The following is a 23,516-nucleotide window of genomic DNA, read 5'->3' as shown; positions in this document are numbered from 1 at the left end:
ATTCCATCTTTTTTATCAAACAAGTCCTAAAACTAATCTTATTTGACACTATTTAAAAATTTAATATTAAACCTATCTACTCAATCCAATAACATAAATAACTACTTTTATCCAATCCATCAGGTTGACACTTTAATTTTTGTTTAAACGACTTTGTTACGAGTTCGTTAGAATCATCTGAAGTGTTCTACGACATTCCATTAACAAAATCATTCTGGTAAAGTTCATAATTACTAATACACGTGTTTATTATTTAGAGAAATAAGAGATATATGGAAAGGGTCATTAGCATGCATTTCTCAGCCTCACATTTGTCCAACTCCAAAGCTATGTGCTTATTAAATGAGTATCACCAATTGGCTACAAAGTAAATTGGACAATACAAGATTATAATTCAATTTGTCTATTGTTTTATATAAAGAAACATTACCAAAATACATTATTAATTATATCATGTCCTAATTATTCTCGTGGTTAGGATTTGATTACTCAAGTTTAACTTGTACCAAGATTTATCACTGATATGTGATTATTCAAATAAATTTTATCACAATATAAAGATCAATATATATAAATCGAGATTAATCTACATTGTTATTAAGTATCGAAATCTACTAATCAAATAACTTTAAAACTTAAATTTCATCGAATTCATCAATCGAATTATATAACTCTTGCATGTAATTTTGGTTTAAATCGATTACTTTTAAGTTTATATGACTTTGTTAATTTACATTGGTAACTTCCATTGGGTTCTAGGATATTCCACTAACTAAAGTAAATTAATTACCAATACACGTGGCTAAATAGGAAAAATAAGAGAGATATTACAAAAATAATAGTGTAAGAAATGTCGTGATTTGGCACACTCTTTAATTCGAAGCCTCACATTTGTCACAAAGCTACGCGCTTGTTTAAAGTGAGTGTCACAAATTGGCAACCACTAAATAATAAACAATACTAGTAGTACAAGATAATAATTTATGTATTACTACGTCCGTATACGAATAGTATTTTCCTTTTTCATTTAGTTCGTTCACAGATAAAAGTCTTGAAATTTATTTTTCTTAATAAATAATAATATGATCTCACATTTCACTATTTAATTCTACTCTCGTTTTATTTAAAGTTAAATTAAAAATTTAAGTATAATAAATTAATACTCTATATTTAATAAAGAACAATTAATTAACTCTAGTATCTTAACTAAATACTATAATTTTTTCTTAAAATATATAGTTTAAATAGATTGGGACAGTCCAAAAATGAAATGTGCAAGTAGCATGGGACAGAAGGAGTATATATAAGTGGCTTCATATTTCACTAACTTTATCTACCCATTTTTCTTAATTTTTATTAAAACTCGTACCGTTAAAAAATAAGACTCTTAACGACGAACGAAATGAAGTATCGTACGCAATGAAAACATTCTCATCAAAATTAAAGAATCATTATTAAATAGAGTTCAGGGGTCAAACACACTCTAATTTGCTTTAAAAAAAATTCATTTTGGTCATTCGCCAATAAAAGTTCTAATTTACTAAAAAAGAGTTTTACATTCGATTAACTTATTTCACTTATATTTTACAATAAAACTAACAAGACTTGCATTTCACTGTATTTTTTAACTCACATTTATTTGCCTTTCTTAAAACATGGGGATTTCAATTGGGACTTTTAATTGCGGACAAATAGAATATATCCTACCAAATATTAATATAAAAATTATATTTTTTAGCGTAAATGTTATATATACCTTACAACAGTAATCTATAAAGGAAGTGTAATATAGTACTCTCTCCTTCTCGCTTTAGCAGTCTCATTGACTTTTCTGCACTCATTTTGTAAAAATGATAATAAATAGTTAAAGTGAAGAAATAATAAAGTAAAAAAGAGAATAATGTAGATAAGACTCTTCTCTATATTATTCTCTTTTTTACTTTATTATTTCTCCATTTTAACTATTTATTATCATTTTTATAGAATGAGTGCAGAAAAGTCAATGGGACTGCTAAAGTGGGACGGAGGGAGTAGTAGTTTACTAGTTTTTCATTTTTTATATTTGTGGTCATGGATCGTTCTTCTACATTCGACATGGATTGTAACTTCTTTTCTTTTTTTTCTACTTCACTCATATTTGATAGGTCGAATTCTAAAAGGAAAAAAAAGGAAGGTTAAATTTCGTTTTTACTATTAAATAAATCCACTAATAAAATGAACAAAGGAAAGTAGAACATTGAACGACTTGATTGAACTCCATTGAAAAAGAAAGTGCTAAGCTGGCCCTCTCATATACTCATACTATTATGGTCCACTTATTTCATCTATTTTATTTTATTTGAAATTTGAATTTATCACACATATATGAGGATTTATTATTGCTGGTGTGAAGTAAACCAGCCTTAATTAAACTTGTCGATTAATATTTAGTCAAAATGGCAATTAACTAAACAAAATTAAAGAAAATTTACTTTTGACCTACTTTAAATTGTATTGATATAAGCGGAGTTGACTTCTTTTGACACACCTACCTCAATTAATCAATATTGTGTTGGTCAAACTACTTCACCTAAAATTAATGGAATAGACTATAGAGTAATATTTACCTATTAGTATGATTTATGATCTTCTAGGTAAATATACATCTTTTATTGCCTTGCGGTTACGTTTTACTAGGAGTACTTTAATTTATCACAAAATCCCTTGTTTTCTTTGAGTCAATTACATTTGTAATATTATGTTTTATATCAATCTCTTCCGTAATATTTGCACAAAAATTTAAAAATGAGTATCAACCAAAAATAGAAATTGAAACATCAATTCGCAATAAGAAATTAATTGAAAAATATAAATTTTGATATTATAAAGTTTAAGTCACGCTAAGTACTTCAAAACCTAAATTCATAAATAAATAATACTCCTACTACACAATAGATAAACCCATCTAAAATAAAATGTGATTAATTTTGTGGACTAACATAAAAAATACTACTAATAAAATACTAAATCTCATAAGTATTGACTTATGAAATTGTAAATATTTTAATTACCGACATTCATTTTGTATGTTGTAAAGACGTAAAAAGTATAATTTCGTTAATAGGAGTATATTTGTACTATTATATATTCGTGACAAACACAAAGCGAGAATATTCCGTATAATACTATATTAATATCCAGCTGCCATGATGCATATACTAATTAATGAAAATAATGAGTGGATTTGGTGACAAAATAATAATCTGTACTATTCACTTTCCAATTAAGCAATTGCTTTTTTGAGGTGGAAAAAAATATTCTTTAGTAATTAATAGAAAAAACAAAATTATAAATATATGTATTATCTGCCAGTGGATATCGTGACAAAATAATGTCTGTATTATAACTTTCCAATTAAGCAATTGCTTTTTTGCGGTAAATAACAATATTCTTAGTAAATTTCCTAGTAAAATTTTTTAGCTCATCACTTCACATCTGCTGCTGAGGGCCTACATCGTAATTTCACATTTACTTAATGATTAACCAAAGCATGTGGTTTTGAATCTTTTGATACTATAACCGGTCGTCACACGGTTAATTGACTTAATTCCAACTACCAATTTGAAACATGAAATCACTTCTGTAACATCTCTAGCTCTCTATACCCTTTCTTCATCAAAATTCATATGGTTTCATGAATTGAATTGAATAATTGTGGATTCCTTCGATTATTATCGTGATTTTGGTATATTTTTTTAGTTACGATCTGATAAGTCACAAGTGATAGCGGATTTTAGAGCATGTTGATAGTCTTGTCTTTTGGTGTGTTTTCTCTCTAACTCGCCGTTTTTGGCTTGAGCACTTGATTTTTCATCGGAAACTTTGTGTATTTGGCTTGAGCACTCGCTATTTTTTGGCTTGAGCCCTTGTAGCTCGTGTTGTCCAATACTAAAATTAGTTTTATCGACGGAGTTAGTACAAACTAGAGGATCCAAGCGGGGATTTGAGGGGTTGGTTGACCCATCATTGGCTCATGAAGGTCGATAAACTCCTTTTAATATGGCTTTTAGAACTACCGTCTCACTGCAACAATCCTTCAGCGTCGACTTCGAGAAAAAAAAAAGAGATTGAGATTCTTAGTGTGATACGTGTTAAACTCAATTTAGAATATTCAAAATATATTAATTTCGAATAAGATATTACTATTATTGTTGATGGGATCCATAAAAATTAAAAACGTGTTTGTCTTATTTAATACAAAGCGATTGAAAAACTCACGTGTGCTATATTTATGTACTCTCTATAAAAAAACTTGTGCATTTCAACCTATTATAATTATCATGAGACACGAGTATTCACATTTAAGCAATTGAGGAATGCTGTGTAGTTATTAATTCACTCGGTTGTAGTATAATTATATTAATGATTAATTAACGCACTACGAGCTTAGTAAAGAAAACGCTACTTTATTATGATTGTGGTTCATGTATAACATGTATGATGACTGATGATGAATCTATTATCTATAGCTAGTTCTTTCAAAAAATTGTTACTTATACGTGAAGAATATATATAATACTATATAAATGAAACTATATCTAGTTCTTTTAAAAAATCCGTTACTTATAAGTAAAGAATATATACATTCCATATAAATGTTCGATTGCTTAATAGTATTAACTTGTATCAAGATTATTTAAAAGATGAACCAAAATTATTAGATTAATTTTATAACTAGAGGAAAATATTTACAACCAAGACTGATTTTAGTTGACTTTATTCTAAAATTAAATATTAATTCTATTTACTCAGTCAAAAAACATTCATAACATAATTCAATCCGATCCATTAAATTGACGCTTGATTTTCTTTAGAGTTCTAGGACTTTCCACTGACTAACAAAGGAAATGTCACACACTATAAGAAAGTGATATGAGTATCATTTAAAAGTACTACGAAAAATTCGTGGATTTCTCAGCCTCACATTTGTCCCAAATCTATAAGCTTATTTAAAACGAATATCACTAAATGGTAATCACTACATAAATAAAAATTAAAATTATGTATTATAGTAATGAAACATTCTCATCAAAAGAAGCATTGTTATATAGAGTTCATGGGACAAACTAACTAGCTTTTATCTCACTGAGTAAAAGAAAAATATATCCTACCATATATTAATATAAAAATAATATTCATTTTAGTCTAAATGTACAAAAACACCTTTTAACTAAAATGATTTAAAAATAATTCCAAAAGGAAAAAAAATGAAAAAAAGTGTCTTTATTCATATAAATAATTAATAGAATAACAATGTACTACTAGTAGTAGTACTATTTTACAATGTCATACTAAAAGAGTATTAAAGTCCTTTTAACAATGTTAATACTCCTACTTAATAGTACTTCATTTATATTTGAAAGGTTGAATTACAAAAGAAAGAAAAAAAATATGGTTAAATTTGGTTTATGGTATAATAAAAAGAAATGTCATCCGTCAATTGACCCTATTAATACATCGATTAATAAAATGAACAAAGGGAAAGTAGAACATCAAACACCTTAATTGAACATACATTGATAAAGAAAGTGATATGCTGGGCCTCTCATATTATGATCCACTTATTTTATCAATTTTATTTTATTTGAAATTTGAATTTATCATACTTGGTATTAGAATTTTTATGGCTGGTATGAAAGTAAACCATCCTTAATTAAAAATGTCGATTAAAATTTAGTCAAAATGACCATTAACCAAACAAAATTAAAGAAAAATTACTCTTGACCAGCTTTAAATTGAATTGATATAAGCAGAGTTGACATCTCTTGACTCGCCTACTACATTTTATCTCCATTGCTGGTCAAACTACTTTATCTAAAATTACTGTAATATATTTAATATTTACCTTGAATCTAGGAATTTTATTGATGTATAAATCTTTTTATGCTTAGCCGTTACATTTTTATAATAAAATTCTTTGCTTTCTTTGAGTCAATTACATTTCTAATATTATGTTTTATATATCAATTTGTTCCGTAATATTTGCTCAAAAATTAATTCGTGAGTGTCAATCGAAAATAGAAATTGAAACATCAATTCGCAATAAGATATTAATTGAAAATTATAAATTTTGGTAGTATTATAAAGTTTAAGTAGCATGAGTCACGCTAAGTACTTAAACCAAATTTCATAAATAAATAATACTATAGCATAGGTGTCATGGTTTTATTAGGCCTTACAAATCATGTAATATTATAACTATTCATTTATACACAATAGTCAAGGACAGGTGCTTGCTTGGTAAACTATAAAATTAATTTGTAGAATATGCCGTAATTTAATAACACGTATTTAGATAAGATCGATCATGTGTTACATTAGATTTTCATATTAATTTCTCAATCAACTATGTACTTTCTGTCTCGATAGTTTTGATTATACACGACAAGGATTTCATATAAAATTAGAAAGTTGAAAAACAATAAATCGAAAAAAATAATTAGAGTATCTGTATAGTTAACGAAGAAGGTAAAACCTACCAAAAATATAATGTACCTATATACTTTCTTACACATTGTATTTGTATATGAGTTGTCATTTCTATTATAATAAAATACTAAATCTAGTAATTTTTGATATATGAATATCAAATATAAAATAACCGACACTGTTGTAAAGGCGTAAAAAGAATAATTTCATTAATATATTTGTACTATAATATGTTCGTGACTACAAAGCCAGAATATTCCATATATAATATAAATATCCAGCTGCCATGATACACTAATTAATGAAAGAAAATGAGTGCATTTGGTGACAAAATAAGTAGTCTGCACTATTAACTTTCCAATTAAGCAATTGCTTTTTTGAGGTGAAAAAAATATTCTTAGTCATTAATGAAAAAAACAAAAATTTTACATGGAGTACAAAAATAAATAGTCTGTATTAGTATATCTTTCCAATTAAGCAATTGCTTTTTTGAGGTAAAACCAATATTCTCATTTCTCAGTAATATCTTCAGCTCAGCATGAGGGCCAAAATCGGAATTTCCTCATTAACTTAATGATTACCCAAAGCGTGTGGGTTAGATACTAACCAGCCGTCACACGGTAAAATTAAATCCAGCCACCAATTTGGAACCACGACTAGCAAATCAGGGTCGTTCATTCTTACACGTGTCGGGATCTGGTTCGGCGATGCGTTTGAAATCACACACAGCCAGTCATTGTAGCAAAAATCAAATACACGTCTCTATACAGCCGACTAAGAAGACCGACCATATCACTGCCACATCACCTGAACCACCCCATGTTGCCGCCAGCCTATCACGACTCTCCACGTGGCCCGCCATAACGGCTAGTTTTCCTGCCTGCTATAAACAGTGGAGTCTTCACCTCGGGTGCTTTCTATTGAAAACTCAGATATTTATCGCTTTTTTGAGAGAGAGGATTTCTGCAATCGATCGATTCGATCTATTTTAGGGAGAAAAATCTAGACATTTCTGTAAAGTAGCGCGGGATTCGCTGATTATTTATATATAGAAGATAGTTGGAAGACGGTTTTTGTTTCCTTCTTCGATAAGCCGTTACGCCAATCTCCATTTACTGTGTATTAAGTTGGGCGCTAGTTCTACAAGCAATAAATAGATTCGGAGCTTGATTTTCTCTAATTAGGTTAGCTTTTAGGATTCAGATCTTGGAGTGTGAAAAAATGGGGTCTAGGGTTGAGGAAGGGTACGGAATGGGGCTGGTGAGGAGCACTTCGTTTGGGAGGAAGAGAGTGTTTTTGTCGAATCAGAGTATTGAATTTGGGGATTATGATGATTGTGCGGCGAATCCGAGTTCGAAGAGACGGTGCTCTCAGAATTCTGTTTTTTCGGGGGAGGAAACGTCGCTTGAAGATTTGCCTCAGGAGATTTTGGTTAGTATTCGATTTTTCCCCCTTTTTTTGTGCCTAATTTTGATTATGCTGATTTGCTAAATAATTCGTGTTCTTCTCATTTCCAGATTCGGATACTGTGTGGTGTGGAGCATGACGATTTGAAGAGTCTGTTTTTCGTATCCAAAGCCGTTAGAGATGCGGTAAGCTTTGTTCATTTCTGCAAAAAAAAAAGTTTTTTTTTTTTTTTCATTTTTGATTGATCTAATTAGTTTGATTTCTGATTGAAACAGACTCTAATCGCGAAGGAATCTCATTTCGCGTACAACACACCGAGGAAGACGGTGGGAGTTCTGCCATTTAGCAAAAACAGAGTGGATTGGCTGGGTGAATTGAAGGAGTTTGAAGCCCCAAATGCTCCATTGCAGCATAGGGTTCCACGGAAGAGGCTGAGTGCGAAGAATCTAGCCGACATTTCGGTGGCGCTCTTTGCATCCGGAGACGAGGGCAGCTGCTGCTGGCCTCGTCGAGATCTGTTCTCGGAGAATTGAAGATAGGAAGCAATTGTTTGTTGCTAATGATTGGATCGAGTGAGCATATGTTCAACCACAACATGAAGCCCAGTTTTTGTGTGTCTTCAACTTCTCCATTGAAGAAATTGGGGGCGGCTTGTTGGGGTTGGTTTGTCTCTAGTTTGTATGTACATGTGTGGATCTTGATTATGATATGTAGATGTTGTAATTTATTCATGGAAAAATCAATAAGAAGGGGGCAGTGACAGTGATGATCATTGAGCATGTGTATTGTATATTTAATTAGTGAATGTATGAATTAAATTAGTGAGCAAGTTAGAGCATCCAAAGCGTTTTGGTACCAGTATAATTGTATATGATTTTGTGAGGTTGAAAATGAGGTAAAATGCCATTAATGAGTGGTGGGAAAAGAAATGGGTGGGATTAAGGGGGGAATAATTTAATGTTTAAAATAAGTTTTCCCGCTTTGTCCCGAGTGGAGAGAATATTGCGGTGTTCTAGAATGTTGTCGCCGCCTCGGATTCTTGCTTTTTGGGCCCAATGGGTTGGGCTCGAAGCCCCAAAATATCCACTTTTCTTTATGAATTTAAAAAAACAAATGGCGATGGTAACAAGGGCTGGGATAAGGCATCATTTTGTGGCGGGCCAAGAATGGAGGTCGGCCACCGTCAAAAAAGAAATATTTTTAAAAATTTCAAAATTTTATTTACCCTTATTATATTAAAGCAAACATTATGTAGTAAGGATCTGAGTTTAGACATATGGAAGAATGTTATGCACCATCTTTAAAGTCATGAGATATCCCCAATTTTTTCGGTAAAGTAAAATAAATATAAAATTATTTAACTCACGGTGGCGTTCGATTGTCATGACTAAAAATCACTATCCATCTAGGATTAAGTTGTGAGATTATTTTAATTGAAAACGAAAGACTATCCATCTAGGATTAAATTGAAGAGATTAATCTTATAAACCAAACATGATAATATTTAATCATAAAATTTAGTCTCCTACTATTTAATTATTTAATTCACAACTACTATTTGATTGCCCAATGCTCATACATTCCTGTGTTCCGCCGGCTTTAGCATAGTTCATTAGCTAAAAAGGAGAAAAAATGAACATCAATCTCATAGATTTTAAAATTAAAAAGAGTAAATGCCAAAACTGGTTCTGAACATATGACTATTTTACGATTTTGGTCCTAAATTTTATCTTTTTTATTTTTTGGTCCTGTACATTTCAAATCGAATCACAATTGGTCCTCCGTTAATAATTCCGTTAAAAACTAACGGTCAACCGGTTTAATCCTGATTTTGACCAAATTTGACTTTTAATTCTGATTTTTACTCCCTAATTATATCCTTAATTATTTTAATAAACTATCATTTAAAATATAAAATAAATAATTAAAAAAGAAAATAAAATAGAATGGGTTATTCAAAAACATGGCTGAGGAATTTATGAAATAATCCCCCTTTAGCATTAGAATTTTTTTTACGGCAATTTACAACAATGCATCTTCTTCAGACTTCTCTACTCTCTTCCTCAGGTTCTGGATGTAATGTAAAATGGGGGAAAAGGTTCATGAGTTAAAAAAATAGACGCGGGTGAGAGCGTTCAACGGTGCACCGGCGTCGAGGAGGGCTCTGACCACTTCCGAGAAGCCATTCTTGGCGGCAGCGGCGTGAGGCCTTCAGCGTCGAAGTAGGTGACATCAGCTCTAGATGCAGTCAGAGAAATCATTCGCTCGAGCTCGCCGCTTTGCGCGGCCTCGCAGAGGGATTCTTCTGCTCGATTCTCCGACATATCCGCCGCCGCCTTAAACCCTTTCAATTTCAGGAAGAGGGGTTTGTTTTAATATTATTTGTTTTATACATTAAAATAATTAGGGATTAAAAAATTAGAATTAAAAGTCTAATTTGGTCAAAATTAGGATTAAACTCGTTGACCGTTAGTTTTTAACGGAATTGTTAACGGAGGACCAATTGTGATCCAATTTGAAATGTGCAGGACCAAAAAATCAAAAAGATAAAGTTTAGGACCAAAATCGTAAAATGGTCATATGTTCAGGACCAATTTTGGCCTTTACTCAATTAAAAAATAAAAAATTTACTTCTCAGTTCCATAATAAGAGTCACATTTTATCATTTTAGTCCATACTACAATAAGAATCATATTTCACTTTTACCATATTTTATATCTCACATTTTACTAACTCCACATTTTATTATAAAATTAATATAAATAAATGGATCCATATTACACTAACTTATCCAATCCATTATTTTCTATATTTTTTTAAAACTCGTGCCGACACAAAGCGTGACTCCTATTGTGGGATTGTGGGAGTATTTTGTTTTTATACTCGTCACATCATACTTAAATTTAAATATGATAAAAACAATTTTTTTTTAAAGTATGATAAAAGTAAGGATGATGTGCTAATATATTTGATTTTTATTAAAATAGTATTTATTAATTATTTGATTTTGTAATACTTATTTTAAAATTTGATTCATGGAATAATTGTCAAAACTTTTAAAAACTAATTTTAAAAGTTGTGATTTTGATCATAAATCAACAAAAAATTTAATCTAATTTGAAGAACCATCCCTATTTTTTTTTTCAGACACTCAAATTTGAGAAAATTCGGAAAAAGGGATTAATTTCTCTAACCTTTCGAAATGAGGGATTAATTTCGCTGACCTTTCGAAATATGAATCTGAGGCATGCGAACTTTTCGGAATAAGGGATTTTCGATTTTTTATGCATTTTCTATTCTTTTTAATGATTATTTTGTTCATAACATTTATTAATCGACCAAATTACCCTCCATAAGAGCATCTCCGGTGGCGCCCTTCCCACTAGGACTTCCACTAGGACTTCTCACAAAAACCTCCTGCCACGTTACTAGGACTTCTCATCCCACTGCATAATGTAGGACTTCCACTAGGACTTTCCGCAATAAAATAAAATCACAATTATTCAATTTATACGTTTCAAATTTACGAAATTTAACGAGCCGTACATATAGAGCCGTATTTATAGAGTTTAAAAAAAATTAAATTTTAACTCGGACGTCCGACCCCCTCCACAATGGCGAACGTCAGGTAGGACGTTGCGAGGATATACGAGGACATCCGACGGGTTAATGGGACGAGCGTGTCTGACCTTTTGCTCCACAATGGCGGACGTCGGGTAGGACTTCCGCGACGTCCGCCGTTGGAGATGCTCTAAATTTTAACACAATTTATAAAAAAACCGCTTTTCTCCAAACCTTCTTCCAGCCCCCTCCGTTCTCATCCCCAACGTTTTCGTTTTCATCAATCAAGCTCATATATTTTTGCTTAAGTTCATCAATTGGAGCTATTTGTGTTAAAATTTGGAAATTCCCTTCTCTCTTCTCCGCCGCTTCCCCCCCATCGTCCACCACCGGGATCACTCCGGCCCCCACTGATACCCTCTGCACCGTGCTCAGCACGTACCAATTCGACTCATTGCACCCGCGCGTGCCCGCACTGTCTCTCGTTGCAGTACATCTTCCACACCGGCTCCCTGAACAGTCGCGAAGCCGATCTCTGTGGCCAGCGCGATCCTCAGCATCCCCGCCGACATCTCATTCACCAGCGTAGCGGTGGAGATGGCGAATTCGACTAGGAAAACGGGGACGGATCTCAGATCGTACTGGACGGCGAAGCTGACGTTGCCGCGGCGCCTCCCGAATAGGGTTCCGGTGACCTTCCGGCCGAGGGAGGGGGTGATGGAGAGGCGGCCGGGGGGAGGCCCAGGGAGGGAATGTGAGGATGAAGAGGAGGGATCGGAGGAAGGAGGCGACGCCGCTGCGGCCGCCGCGAATTTTGTCGAGGCGGCGGTGGTGGCTGCGGCGGTGGGAGTGTCGCCGCCGTGGACAACGGTGCGGTGGTAGAGCTCCTCCGCGTACTCGAGGTCGGAGATTTCGACCTTGGAGGTGGAGCAGGCGAAGGAGGAGGGGATGATGTTGGTGGTGCTTTGAGTGCTCTGGCAGCTGCTTGCTCGCGAAATATTCGCTGGAATTTCCAAATATCTCGTGGCGGCAATGTTTGATGTTTCTGAAATTAATGAGCGGAGGAGGGCGGAAGAACGTTGGCAAGTTTTTTTTATAAATTGTGTTAAAATTTATAGAGGGTAATTTGGTCAATTAATAAATATTAGGAACTAACAAATCATTAAAAAGAATAGAAAATGCATAAAGAATCGAAAATCCTTATTCCGAATAGTTCGCATGCCTCGGACCCATATTTCGAAAGGTCAGCGAAATGCGAAATTAATCCCTCGTTTTTCTAAAATCTCTCAATATGTACCTGAATTAAACAAAAAGAAAAGAAATGCTAGTCCCTACTTGCTCAGTCGCTCAACCTCTCTATCGTCTCGCTCCGCTGCACCCGCGCCGCCGTTCATCCCGCCCACCTCCCGCATCGCCGCCTCCCCCTTCCTCAGTCCTGACGCCCCATCTCCACTATTACGCCCCTTTCCAAAAATCCCGTCGACAGGTGAGCCTTTTATTTTGAAATCGTTCTTGTTTTTGAAAAAATCGTTCTTGTTTTTCTGTTAAAATTGAAATTGGATGAATAATGCAAATATTGATTCATGGGTTGGTACCTGATTCTGCTTATTGTAAAAATGGTATTTTTGTTATGATTAATTTTACTTTCAGCGCATATAATTCCTTGAATTCTTGATTGATTTGTAGTTGTTCCTCAACCAAATTGTAGGAGAAATTAATGTCTTACACATATGTTTTGCGTGATTGTTAATCGAATTTAGTAACTTTTGTAGTGTTGATCACTAGAAGCTAGAATTAAATTTAGGGAATGCAGAGTGTTTCTGCTATTTTTGTTTAAAGAAGTAGTAGTATTTTTTTTTTAAAAATAGTATTAAGCTTGTTTGTTCTGTGATATTGGCCGCAATTCAATCCAATTTCGATACAGCGAAGAATGCACTCGTGAATCGTGATTTATGCTTTTGAACTATAGTTCATTAGATTTGGTATTTTGGTTCATTTAGCAAATATGGTGAAGAGTGCACTTGTGAATCGTGATTTATGCTTTCGAACTATGGTTCGTTAGATTTGGTATTTTGGTTCATTTAGCTACTCATGGATGAGCTAATCAGATTGATTGTCTATTTATTATTTTGTTTGTAATTTGTATTGCTGCTATACAGTTGGCTCTGTTTGATACCGAGGCATAACCAAAGTCCCTCTACTCATTTGATTGAGTTGAAACTCGAATGCTTGTGGTTCGCAAAATCCCTGCCCTCGTCACTGGCACGTCCACGAGCACATTGTCTTTTATCCGGACCCTGACCTCTGGAGCCAGTTTATTTTGTAACAACGATGGTGGTGGTGGAAGTATTAGAGGCTTGCCCAACGATGACTACTTTGCTACGATTCACCACATATCCAACATTGTGCGACGTGATATATACATGGAGCGCACCCTCAATAAGATGCGTATATCAAAGATTGTAAACTCAGAGCTAGTTTATCGTGTCTTCCGTAGCTGCTGCAACTGTGGGATAGAATCTTTTCGCTTCTTCAATTGGGCAAGGACACACCACCCAAATTATGAGCCTACCACCGTTGAGTTTGAAGAGCTCCTCAAAATCTTAGCTCGAAACCGCAATTGGGAGACCATGTGGAAGGTAGCAGGAACTATGAAAGCACAGAACTTTGCTATATCTCCATCGGTTGTCTCTTTCATTATCGAGCAATATGGTAAAAATGGTCTCATAGATCAAGCCGTCGACCTTTTTAACGGCCTCAAAAACTTTGATTGTCCGCAGACGACTGAAGTATACAACTCCTTGCTTTTTGCTCTATGTGAGGTTAAGAACTTCCAAGGGGCGTATGCTTTGATAAGGAGAATGGTTCGAAAAGGGACCGTTCCTGATAAGCGAACCTATTCGGTTCTTGTTAACGCGTGGTGCTCGGCAGGGAAGATGAGAGAGGCTCAGGAATTCTTGGAGGAGATGAGTAAAAAGGGGTTCAATCCTCCTGTCCGCGGCCGAGATTTGCTGGTAGATGGACTACTAAACGCAGGGTATCTCGAATCAGCTTTAGGGCTGGTTCGGAAAATGACCAAGGAAGGCTTCGTGCCAGATGTAGGCACGTTCAATTCGTTGGCAGAAGCTCTATGCAATTCTGGCCAGATCGACTTCTGCATCGATCTTTTTCATGATGTTTGTGGACTCGGGTTTTGTCCCGACACGAGCACTTACAAGATCATGATAACTGTGACGTCGAAAGTTGGAAAAGTTGACGAGGCTTTTGCATTACTTCATAGGTCCATCGAGAATGGTCACCGTCCGTTTCCCAGCTTGTATGCTCCAATCTTGAAAGCTCTTTGCCGGAATGGACAGTTTGATGATGCGTTCAGTTTTTTCTCTGATATGAAGGTGAAAGGCCATCCCCCAAACCGTCCCGTGTATACTATGCTTATAAAAATGTGCGGACGTGCTGCTAGATTCGTCGAGGCTGCCAATTATTTGGTGGAGATGACTGAGTTAGATCTGTTACCTATGCCACAAAGCTTTGATATGGTTTCTGATGGCTTAAAGAATTGTGGCAAACACGATTTAGCCAAACGAATCGAACAGTTAGAGATATCTGCCCGGGGCCTCTGATTCATCGACTTCTAACACCTACTTCTTCTTGCTCTTTGTGGATTTAGGTAACAACTTATCTTCCTTGAAGATTGAATCAATTTGGGAAAAGAAGATTGAAGATTGGTTATTTGCTTTTGCAGGTCATCCAAAGAAGCCAAGAATCGCAGTTTGGGCCCGACCGCCATGTGAGCTGCGGTTAGCACAAGGGTGTTGCTTAGATCACAAATCTTGATGTTCAACGACTTTATTCTTCCCAACTAATCGTTTGTGATATCAGAGAGTTGATGGCCGAGATTCGTTGTCTGCCACAAGCGGCAATGGACCATGCTTATCACCATCCAGTCCACACTTTTGAGCTAGCAGAGACCCCCCTCCTTCACTCCCCCTTTTTTGCCTTTAGCCTTTGCGTAGAACTTGCAACTCAAGATGTATAGCAACAAATATCTGACGAAATACAAGTGACAGCTTTTTATGTGGCTTGTCTGATAAGATCTTCTTCTACATGAGAATGATGTGGAATTGTAGATGATAATTATGCATATGTTGGTTTATTTATTTAAGGGCAAATTGCCAATAAAATTGTGAGTTTTGGTTTTTGAGTTGTAACTTTATAAATGGCTAATTTTGAGTTGTAATATCATAATTTTGACAATTTTTAAACTGTTTCTTGCATGCTACGCGTTTAAATTTGTTAAGTTGACGTTTAATGTGACCGACTAAGTGTATTGAACGACATTGTTTAAATAACTAAAAGTTAGATCCATATATTATCTTTCATCTGTTGTGTCATACATTGGATTATGGGACAATTGAAGGAAAAAATGTCAAAGTTATGATAGTAGTCGAGCGGAAGGGATTACCTATAACAACCCTAAAACACACACAACAAAATAAAATGGATCCACCATCACTTATTAAAATTGCTCATGTTTGTAAGATTATTTCGTGAGTGTGTTTTAGGATTTGTTTTAGGGTTTTTTTGTAGGTGATCCATTTCCTCAAGGTATTTAAAAAAATTGTGAGATTGACCAGAATTTGACCATGTTTATTGGTTTTTCCGATAATTTGCCCTTATTTAAATGACAATGCACTTGATTTGGCATGCAAGTGAAAAAGAATGGAAATGACGAAATTAATTCATAAATAAATGAGAATCAAGATTTGTGATTAAACATACCTATGTTTCTTTATTGGTATTGATTTCATGTGACAAAAAAAAGGTTGGATTTGAGTTATTCTGAGATCTTCCCAACTGTAAACGGTCGCCTCACACTGCATTCATTGTATTCATGGTTTAATAAGGTCAAAAAAAAGTTAATGCCTGCATCACCATATTATGATCCACATCCATAGAGATATTTTCCATTATAGTTAATTAAATTTTCCCCCCCTTTTTCAGTGGATTAATCTCGTATTTCACTATACTCACTTTCCCCAATTTTCCACACACGTATTCTGCATGGGATTTACACATACATTGAATTTACAACAAATATATGTATATGCTGCATATATATATAAATGATCACAACATCCATCATTTCCCTCTCGCAAAAATCATGAATTCTCTCTTCACATTCTTCACCGCTCTCTACACTCTCTCACTCCTCTACTTCCCCTCTCTCTTCTCCCGCTTCCTTCTCTCTCCCGTCGCACTCTCCACTTTTGCTCTGTTGCTCTATCTCCTCCGCCTCGGCGCCGCGCAGAGATCTACAATCAATCGAATCGAATCCGATCTCGTCGAATCAGATTGCACGCCGCAAATTGAAGAATTCCGCGAGGTCGAATTCGACGAATTAGGGGAATTACAATGCCGGAGCTACGGATCCGATTTGAAGCAGGATCCGCGGCAATTGTACGTGGAGTGGGACGTCCGAGCGCCGCTGGAGGTTATACACGAGGAATACGAAGGAGAGGACGCCGCCGATGATAAATCGGAGGAGAAGCGGGAGGCGGAGATGAATTCGATTCGGCGGTACGCGTCGCTGTCGCTGATTTACCCGGAGTCCGACAGCGGCGACGAATCGTCGTCGGAGGGTGAGTCGCCGGAGAGCGCGTGGTTCCGGTGGGAGGTGGAGGAGGAGGATAGGGAGGGGTTGATTGAGATCGCGTTGGATGAGAAGAGGAGCAGCTGTGGCTGCGAGGTGGAGGAGGATAACTTGATCGAGATCGATTTGTCGCCGGAAAGATGACGTGGATTTCGGAGGGGATTGATTAATCGATAAGTTTTGGTAAACTGTGATTAGTTAATTAATTGAAAGGAGAGACGTTTCTGGGGTTCTGGGTTTTAGAATGTTGAGGTTTTTTACCGCTGTATTAGACAAGGATTAAAGCGTGGTTAATCGCTAAAACCCAAAGAGATTACTAATGATGCTGTAATTACCGGTGTGCCCTCGCAGCCCCAACTGTTCCTCTGTTACCTCTTGATCATAATTTCGCGTTTTTTTCATCAAACAAATTTTTTCATTGTGTTTATTACTAGTATATCATAATGTATACACAAGAGAAACATACAAAAAATTAAAATAAATAATACTCCTTCCTTCATTCGCCATTACTTATTATCAATTGATTCTAGTTTAAGAAGGTAAAAGAAAGTGGTAAGAAAAATATTAGTGGATGCAAATTTAATTTTTACATATCATTTTAGTTTTATAATGATAGAATGTAAGTGAAATGAGTTAGTGTAATACAAGATCTATTATCAAAAATAATAAAAAGTAAATATAATAAGCATTAACTGATGGAGAAAGAAACTTGTAATTAGTAGTATGAGACTCAACCCCCAATCATATTTTGGATATAATTGAATCCTTTATTTTAAAGAGTGAATTACATATTTAGGACTTATACTTATCACGACGCACGTTTGCGGTCTCTATACTTATAAAATATCATTTGCGGTCTTTATACTTGTATTTATGCACGTTTTAAGGTTCTTTTCTTTTTTTGACATTTTTTAGGACACAAATACCCCCAAATAGATGAAGGGCAAATTTATATATTACTATTTTTCTCTCCTTTTTCTTTCTTCTTCATATTTTCTCTTTCTTCTTTTTGTAAATGACTTGTATAATTAGTACAAAAATTGAGATGAGACATATTTGAAGAAAGAAATTAGACAAATCAAATGTTCAGCTGAGAAGTTTATTTTACATTATTTTGTTAGAATTGCGAAGATAAATTTCTGATGTGAGAACCCACATAAGTCGCGGGCGCTGCGCACTTGCTAAATACACACAACCAAAATTACCATAATTTCATACATTCCATTTATCGCTTATTATTCCTCACTTTACGATTGATTAGATTCAAATATTCACTTGTTGAAATTCGTCGTTCAAATTTTTAATCTTTTATTTACGGGATCATTAACTATAATACTCCACATTTGAAGCATAATCACAAATACTCTAGTGTGATGAAGAAAAATGACGTGGAAATATAAAATTTATCATCATATGATTAAATTTCTCAAAAAATTTAACAGAATACAAGGAAATAAGATTAACAAACCCATAATTTTAGTTCTAATTTTATTATAGACAAAGGAAAAAGAAAGAAGGAGGATGAAAGAGAGAAAATAGTGTATAAATTTTTTCTTTGGGGGTATTTTTGTCCAAAAAAATATTAGAAAGTGAAAAGAACCTTAAAACGTGCATAAGTACAAGTATAAGGACCGCAAATGATATTTTGTAAGTATAGGGACCGCAAACGTTCGTCGTGATAAGTATAGGTCCTAAATATGTAATTCACTCTATTTTAAAAGTTGGAAACTTCTATAGGGCACGATCCTAAAATTGCATCCATTTTACTGGGAAATGATCTTTTTTTAGAGGAAAACTCTTTTTGGGTAGACACTTTTTCTCTCTCTCTTTTTATTTTTTTTTTTATTTTTCTCTCTTTCTTTGCAGATTGTGGCATCACAATTGTGGGTTAGATTGAGGAGTAAAAGGTGCTTTTCCCATAGATTAGGTGAGGAGCACTTGGGCATGTGGAAAGGAACATGGTTTGCAGTGCATGAATTTCTTGACCGAAAATGATATATGACTAAGAAATGATGCTACACAATCCACTATGACTGTTGCATATTTCTTCACCATTCCTTTCTATAATTAGTCTCTTTACCATTCTGCAATTGCCATGCCTTTGCTCCATTGGCAGCTTTTTTTGTTATTAATTAGATATCCAATATGTATTGTATCCAATCACTGATATGGGAAACGGTATTCGTAGGATCGGCTATAGTGAAGAACGTCGTCACAGGCATCGAAAGGTAGATGTCGTGCGGCAGCTATCATTGGCATTAACCAACGCACAAAGACCAGAAGTGAATCCCAATTCTAAAAGGAGAGGCAAAGTTGTTGAACCGTGCACGATGGGATCAGTGACAACTCCAGTCAATTTTATGGGGTTTATCGACCTTCATGAGCTAGCAGTAATATCAGTTGACCTCGACCCCATCTGGATCCGCCATTAATTAATGCAGTGTGGGTGAAGATCCTTTGATCTTGGGTCCATTATCCAAGTCCAATCTTTTGATAGGTATTCTGAGCATAATTCAGGAAAATCTTCACAATATGGCAATAAATTATCTTAAACGTAATAAAATTAAATAAAAATATACTGCAATTTAGCACATTTTGCATGAACGAGAATACAATAGATATTGAATCATTGATCATATATAATGAATTGACTAATATCTCTATTTATGAGAAATGATCATGATCATGTCTTATCATTAATTCTAATATAAATGACGAATAAAAATCATAATTAAATTAAACTTTGTAATTTTACATGCAATTAATCCTTATAAAAATAGTGGTGTTGCTGATACCAACAATAACCATATTGGAGTGGGCAAAAATTTAATAGAAAAGTTTCCAATTATGGTGTTGGGCCGCAGGAAAGGCCCATCAATGGGTTTAACAATTGCCCTTAGGCGCCGCTTCAAGCTTTCAACGGATCATCGTTCCCAGCTCAAGGATCACTCAACTAGCTCGCTCTTAATGTACAATCGATTTCCTTGTTTCTATGAACAATTTTGTGAGCATCAATTGAATTTATTAGTCGCTTTGTAGTCTCAGGCGATCCAGCTCTGGAAATGCAGAAAATGGCGACTTTCCAGAGGCTTTCCGGAACTTTCCGCGAGAGTTGTGCGATTGCTAAAGCAACGAACGTTTTCACCATCGGGTATGGATGCCTCTGTCTATGATATGAATTCTTCTACTGCTTCGTGATTTTTTTCTTCTATTTTGTGGTCCTGTTTGATCAGGAAATGTAGTTTGAATCTGAAAGTTTTGTTTTCGTTGTAGCCTTATTTGGTAGTATTTGGTATGTTTGACACTTGATTAGTGAAATTTTCCTTCGATTTGAGTTAGATATTCGGGAAGTAACTGTGATAATATGGAATTGGTACATAATCGGAGAAGAGGATGTTCACTTGTTATTTGTGAAATTTGAATGAGCAATTGGCTTTGAAATAGAATCGCGCTAGACTCAATCCTGTTAATGGAGACGAATTTTCCATTGCTCTCATTGAATTAGTCTGTGAATTTTGAACAATGCTGATGGCCGATGCCCTCTGATGTAAAGGAACGCGGTAAAGGATGAGGGGTAAAATGAATCTTTAGGGCTTAGATTTGAAATATGTGTAATGCATATAAACAAACAATTCATTCTGCAATTATATATAGATTGTTGTTCAAGTATAGTGACGAAATGAATTGGTTCTTTGTTTGATAGTTTTATGAGTTCTACATTTTTTGTTGCTTCTTTCTGATTATATATTAGTATGATTCTTCATGTGTTTCAAGAAAGTTGTTTTTTGCTTGCACCTATGTCCATATATTCATTCCAGCATGGTTCTCTCAAGTTCATCCTTGATACTAAAGCATTCTAGTACTAAAACATACCTGTACCAACTGCAGTGGTGGTCAGGCTAAGTCAGGTAATGGAATGAATATTTTCAATGCAACTGCAGCTGATGGAAAGAATAAGATGAAGGTAATAATTGGAACTGGCTGCCCTCAACTAATTTCTTCAAGAACCTGAAATCTTCTCATGTGATGTTCAGGTGATATCACCATGTAACTATTTGCCATTCAATCAAATACGACGTGGAACTGTGGAACCACACAGCACCTTTGAGACAGTCCGCAACGTCGTCAGAAATGTAAGTATTGTGACACAGCAGTTTAAGTTCTACTGCTGAAAGTCCATTTTGTCTTGTTATATTCAATTATCCATACGACGTGCATGCTACTCTTCATTTTATTCAAGAAACTGATCATATTATCAGCATCTGTAATGGCCTAATTTTTCTACCGTTAGCTAATTACAATACTGGCTGTTCTCCAACCTGTCATTGTACTATGTGTAACTCATATGCAGAATATACGTGCACCTAAATGAATCCATTGTTTAATGGAATAACTCTGTTATCTAGATCATTTTGTGGCTACCCTTTCTAGGAGAAAAACATATTCATTACTCGATGCCAGAGTGTTAAATTTATTTAGCAATAAAGCATTTGTTAATAGTCCAATTCCAATATGACCAACAATTAAGTCAAGAAAGAGGGTATCTGTAGTGACTAGGACTAGCTTTTGATTTTGTTTAATGCTGTGTATGGCCATGCAGGTAGCAACACAGCAAGGTCCTCCGTGCTTCAGAGGTGAAGGACGTCGTTACTTCCATAGTTTCAGGTATAAGTCGAACTTGGTTTGTTCATGCTCTTCTGCATTTCTTCTGACTTTGTCCCCAGTACCCTCCCTGTAATATTAGCTAAACTAGACAGAATTGAAATGTAGTAAAATAGTCAAATAATTAATAAAAGATTTAATTTGATATTCTTTGGTGCGGAAGGTGTGTCATTGTCTGATAGTTCTTGGGCCTTATCATCGGGCTACAGGATAGATCGTTATGCTTATTTTCTAACATTATGATGTTGCTAAAGGTATAATCATTCTGGACTATTTGCTCCTTTGCGAGCAGAGCAGCCAGCTGCTCACCAGCTTCCAGGATCTGCGGCAAGGTGAGCTCTCGCTTTACTTGATTATATGGAATAAGTCTTCATTAAACAAATACAAATGCAGTGAAACATTGCCCTCTCAATATACAGGAGATTCTACCGCCGTGGTGAAAAGCCACCCAGTAGGACCCCGGACAGGAACCAAAATATACGTGATCACAGACGTAGACTGCTTGCTGCTAAATACGAATTGAGGCGAAACCTTTACAAGGCCCTCTGCCGTGATCCCGACCTCCCTAATGCTATGAGGGTAAAGCACCGTTGCAAGTTGTCGAAGCTGCCAAGAAACAGTTCCTTTACACGCGTGACAAACCGATGCATCTTCTCCGGCCGCTCCCGTGCCGTGTATAAGAAGTTCAGAATTTCTCGTATCCTTTTCCGGACGCTGGCGAATCAAGGCCAATTGATGGGCATAAAGAAGGCATCGTGGTAGGACACAAGAAGTAGCGTTATGCTTTTGATCAAAATAACAATGTACTGCGTCAATCTGAGATAGGATGAATCGAAGTGATGATTGTTTATTTCGTCTGCGTTTTATCTGGACTAACATCATAGGTAAGCAATGGTGCTTCATCATTTCTTCTAGAGGCAAAAAAATTGCATGACATCGAATATTGCCTCTTGTGACATTGTATTTAGCCTACACCTGTTTTGAATTGATAAAACAATAAGCTGTTTTGATTGTTTCGTAACTTCGATTTTATTTGGGCTACTCCTGTACCGTTCGTTGCTTGGTTGTTCCTCCTCCACTCGTCGTGCCCTAGTCGTCCCCCCTCCTCTATCACAGCACCGTCTTTTGCAGTATCCAACTTCATTTTTTATATTTGGGTCGGGTCGGGTTGGGTCGAGCTCGGTCCAAATTTGGGTCTGATGATGGGCCGGTTAAATATTTGGAGTGGGAGGCCCACAGTGGAAATGGGCCAGGAGTGCCACGCGGCAAGCCCCCACAGGTTTAAGAAAGTGAAATGGAATAAAAGGAAAAAGGATATGAAGAAAAGGAATTGGATAAGGATGGATTGGATGATTGCTGGTAACATGGGCTCCTTCTCAAAGCAGGGGAGACCACATTTTAGGTTGTCATTTCTGATGGAAATCACCACTTTTTCCACATTACCATCCAAATCCAAATTCAATTTTTTCTTTAATTTATATACATACAAGAAAGAAAGAGAAGTGGAAGAGGAAGGGGAAAGGGGGGCCATTTAATATGGTGGTGGTGATGTCTATTCATTACTGAATTCTTGGCCTTGCACAACATTATCTCCTCCATCTTTATCTAACTTTCCCAACTCTAACACTCCCAATCATTTCTTCCACATAAAATCACCAAAATTATTAGGCATTTAATGGTTCTTAGCCTTCCCATAAAAAACAAGAGCTGGATTAAGACCTAACAACTAATTTTGAAAATGAGCTCTATTATTCCTAATTCCACTAGT

General features: G+C 35.3%; 4 protein-coding genes and 1 pseudogene across 5 annotated transcripts; 4 read left to right on the top strand and 1 right to left on the bottom strand.

Moving 5' to 3' along the window:
- The first annotated feature begins 7,392 nt into the window (after window positions 1-7,392).
- Window positions 7,393-8,647, top strand: LOC125200533 (F-box protein At1g61340-like). The gene is made up of 3 exons (XM_048098169.1): window positions 7,393-7,899; window positions 7,986-8,060; window positions 8,151-8,647. Exons 1-3 carry the CDS (start codon window positions 7,690-7,692, stop codon window positions 8,406-8,408), a joined length of 543 nt encoding a protein of 180 aa, XP_047954126.1. The 5' UTR covers window positions 7,393-7,689; the 3' UTR covers window positions 8,409-8,647.
- Window positions 8,648-11,603: 2,956 nt separating this feature from the next.
- On the bottom strand, window positions 11,604-12,848 carry LOC125188482 (annotated as a pseudogene).
- LOC125203484 (pentatricopeptide repeat-containing protein At5g18390, mitochondrial) lies at window positions 12,727-15,510 on the top strand. 2 transcript variants are annotated; one of them, XR_007173396.1, is made up of 4 exons: window positions 12,727-12,922; window positions 13,596-15,103; window positions 15,179-15,233; window positions 15,316-15,510. XR_007173396.1 is itself a non-coding variant. In XM_048101874.1 (3 exons), exon 2 carries the CDS (start codon window positions 13,662-13,664, stop codon window positions 15,054-15,056), a length of 1,395 nt encoding a protein of 464 aa, XP_047957831.1. In that variant the 5' UTR covers window positions 12,727-12,922; window positions 13,596-13,661; the 3' UTR covers window positions 15,057-15,103; window positions 15,179-15,510. The 2 variants fall into 2 exon arrangements, 1 of the variants encoding a protein (XP_047957831.1); XM_048101874.1 differs by having other exon boundaries at window positions 15,179-15,510.
- A 1,087-nt stretch (window positions 15,511-16,597) lies between these two features.
- Window positions 16,598-17,230, top strand: LOC125188472. The gene has a single exon (XM_048085332.1). It carries the CDS (start codon window positions 16,598-16,600, stop codon window positions 17,228-17,230), a length of 633 nt encoding a protein of 210 aa, XP_047941289.1.
- Window positions 17,231-19,962: 2,732 nt separating this feature from the next.
- LOC125208398 lies at window positions 19,963-22,769 on the top strand. Its single transcript, XM_048108009.1, has 7 exons — window positions 19,963-20,055; window positions 20,126-20,237; window positions 20,975-21,050; window positions 21,121-21,219; window positions 21,687-21,751; window positions 22,003-22,080; window positions 22,168-22,769. Exons 2-7 carry the CDS (start codon window positions 20,149-20,151, stop codon window positions 22,508-22,510), a joined length of 750 nt encoding a protein of 249 aa, XP_047963966.1. The 5' UTR covers window positions 19,963-20,055; window positions 20,126-20,148; the 3' UTR covers window positions 22,511-22,769.
- Window positions 22,770-23,516: the final 747 nt, after the last annotated feature.

Source organism: Salvia hispanica, chromosome 1, assembly GCF_023119035.1.
Source record: "Salvia hispanica cultivar TCC Black 2014 chromosome 1, UniMelb_Shisp_WGS_1.0, whole genome shotgun sequence".
Taxonomy (NCBI): Eukaryota; Viridiplantae; Streptophyta; class Magnoliopsida; order Lamiales; family Lamiaceae; genus Salvia; species Salvia hispanica.
The sequence above is the reverse complement of the archived record's forward strand: the minus strand, read 5'-3'. Positions and strand labels throughout refer to the sequence as shown.

Excerpts from the sequence above, each read along its gene's own strand:
- LOC125200533 (XM_048098169.1), top strand. The coding sequence starts at position 7,690 with ATGGGGTCTAGGGTTGAGGAAGGGTACGGAATGGGGCTGGTGAGGAGC. Across the intron at positions 7,900-7,985 it reads ATTTGCCTCAGGAGATTTTG|ATTCGGATACTGTGTGGTGT; the intron begins GTTAGTATTCGA and ends TCTCATTTCCAG. Across the intron at positions 8,061-8,150 it reads CCAAAGCCGTTAGAGATGCG|ACTCTAATCGCGAAGGAATC; the intron begins GTAAGCTTTGTT and ends TGATTGAAACAG.
- LOC125203484 (XM_048101874.1), top strand. The coding sequence starts at position 13,662 with ATGCTTGTGGTTCGCAAAATCCCTGCCCTCGTCACTGGCACGTCCACG.
- LOC125188472 (XM_048085332.1), top strand. The coding sequence starts at position 16,598 with ATGAATTCTCTCTTCACATTCTTCACCGCTCTCTACACTCTCTCACTC.
- LOC125208398 (XM_048108009.1), top strand. The coding sequence starts at position 20,149 with ATGCAGAAAATGGCGACTTTCCAGAGGCTTTCCGGAACTTTCCGCGAG. Across the intron at positions 21,220-21,686 it reads TCCGCAACGTCGTCAGAAAT|GTAGCAACACAGCAAGGTCC; the intron begins GTAAGTATTGTG and ends ATGGCCATGCAG. Across the intron at positions 22,081-22,167 it reads CTTCCAGGATCTGCGGCAAG|GAGATTCTACCGCCGTGGTG; the intron begins GTGAGCTCTCGC and ends CTCAATATACAG.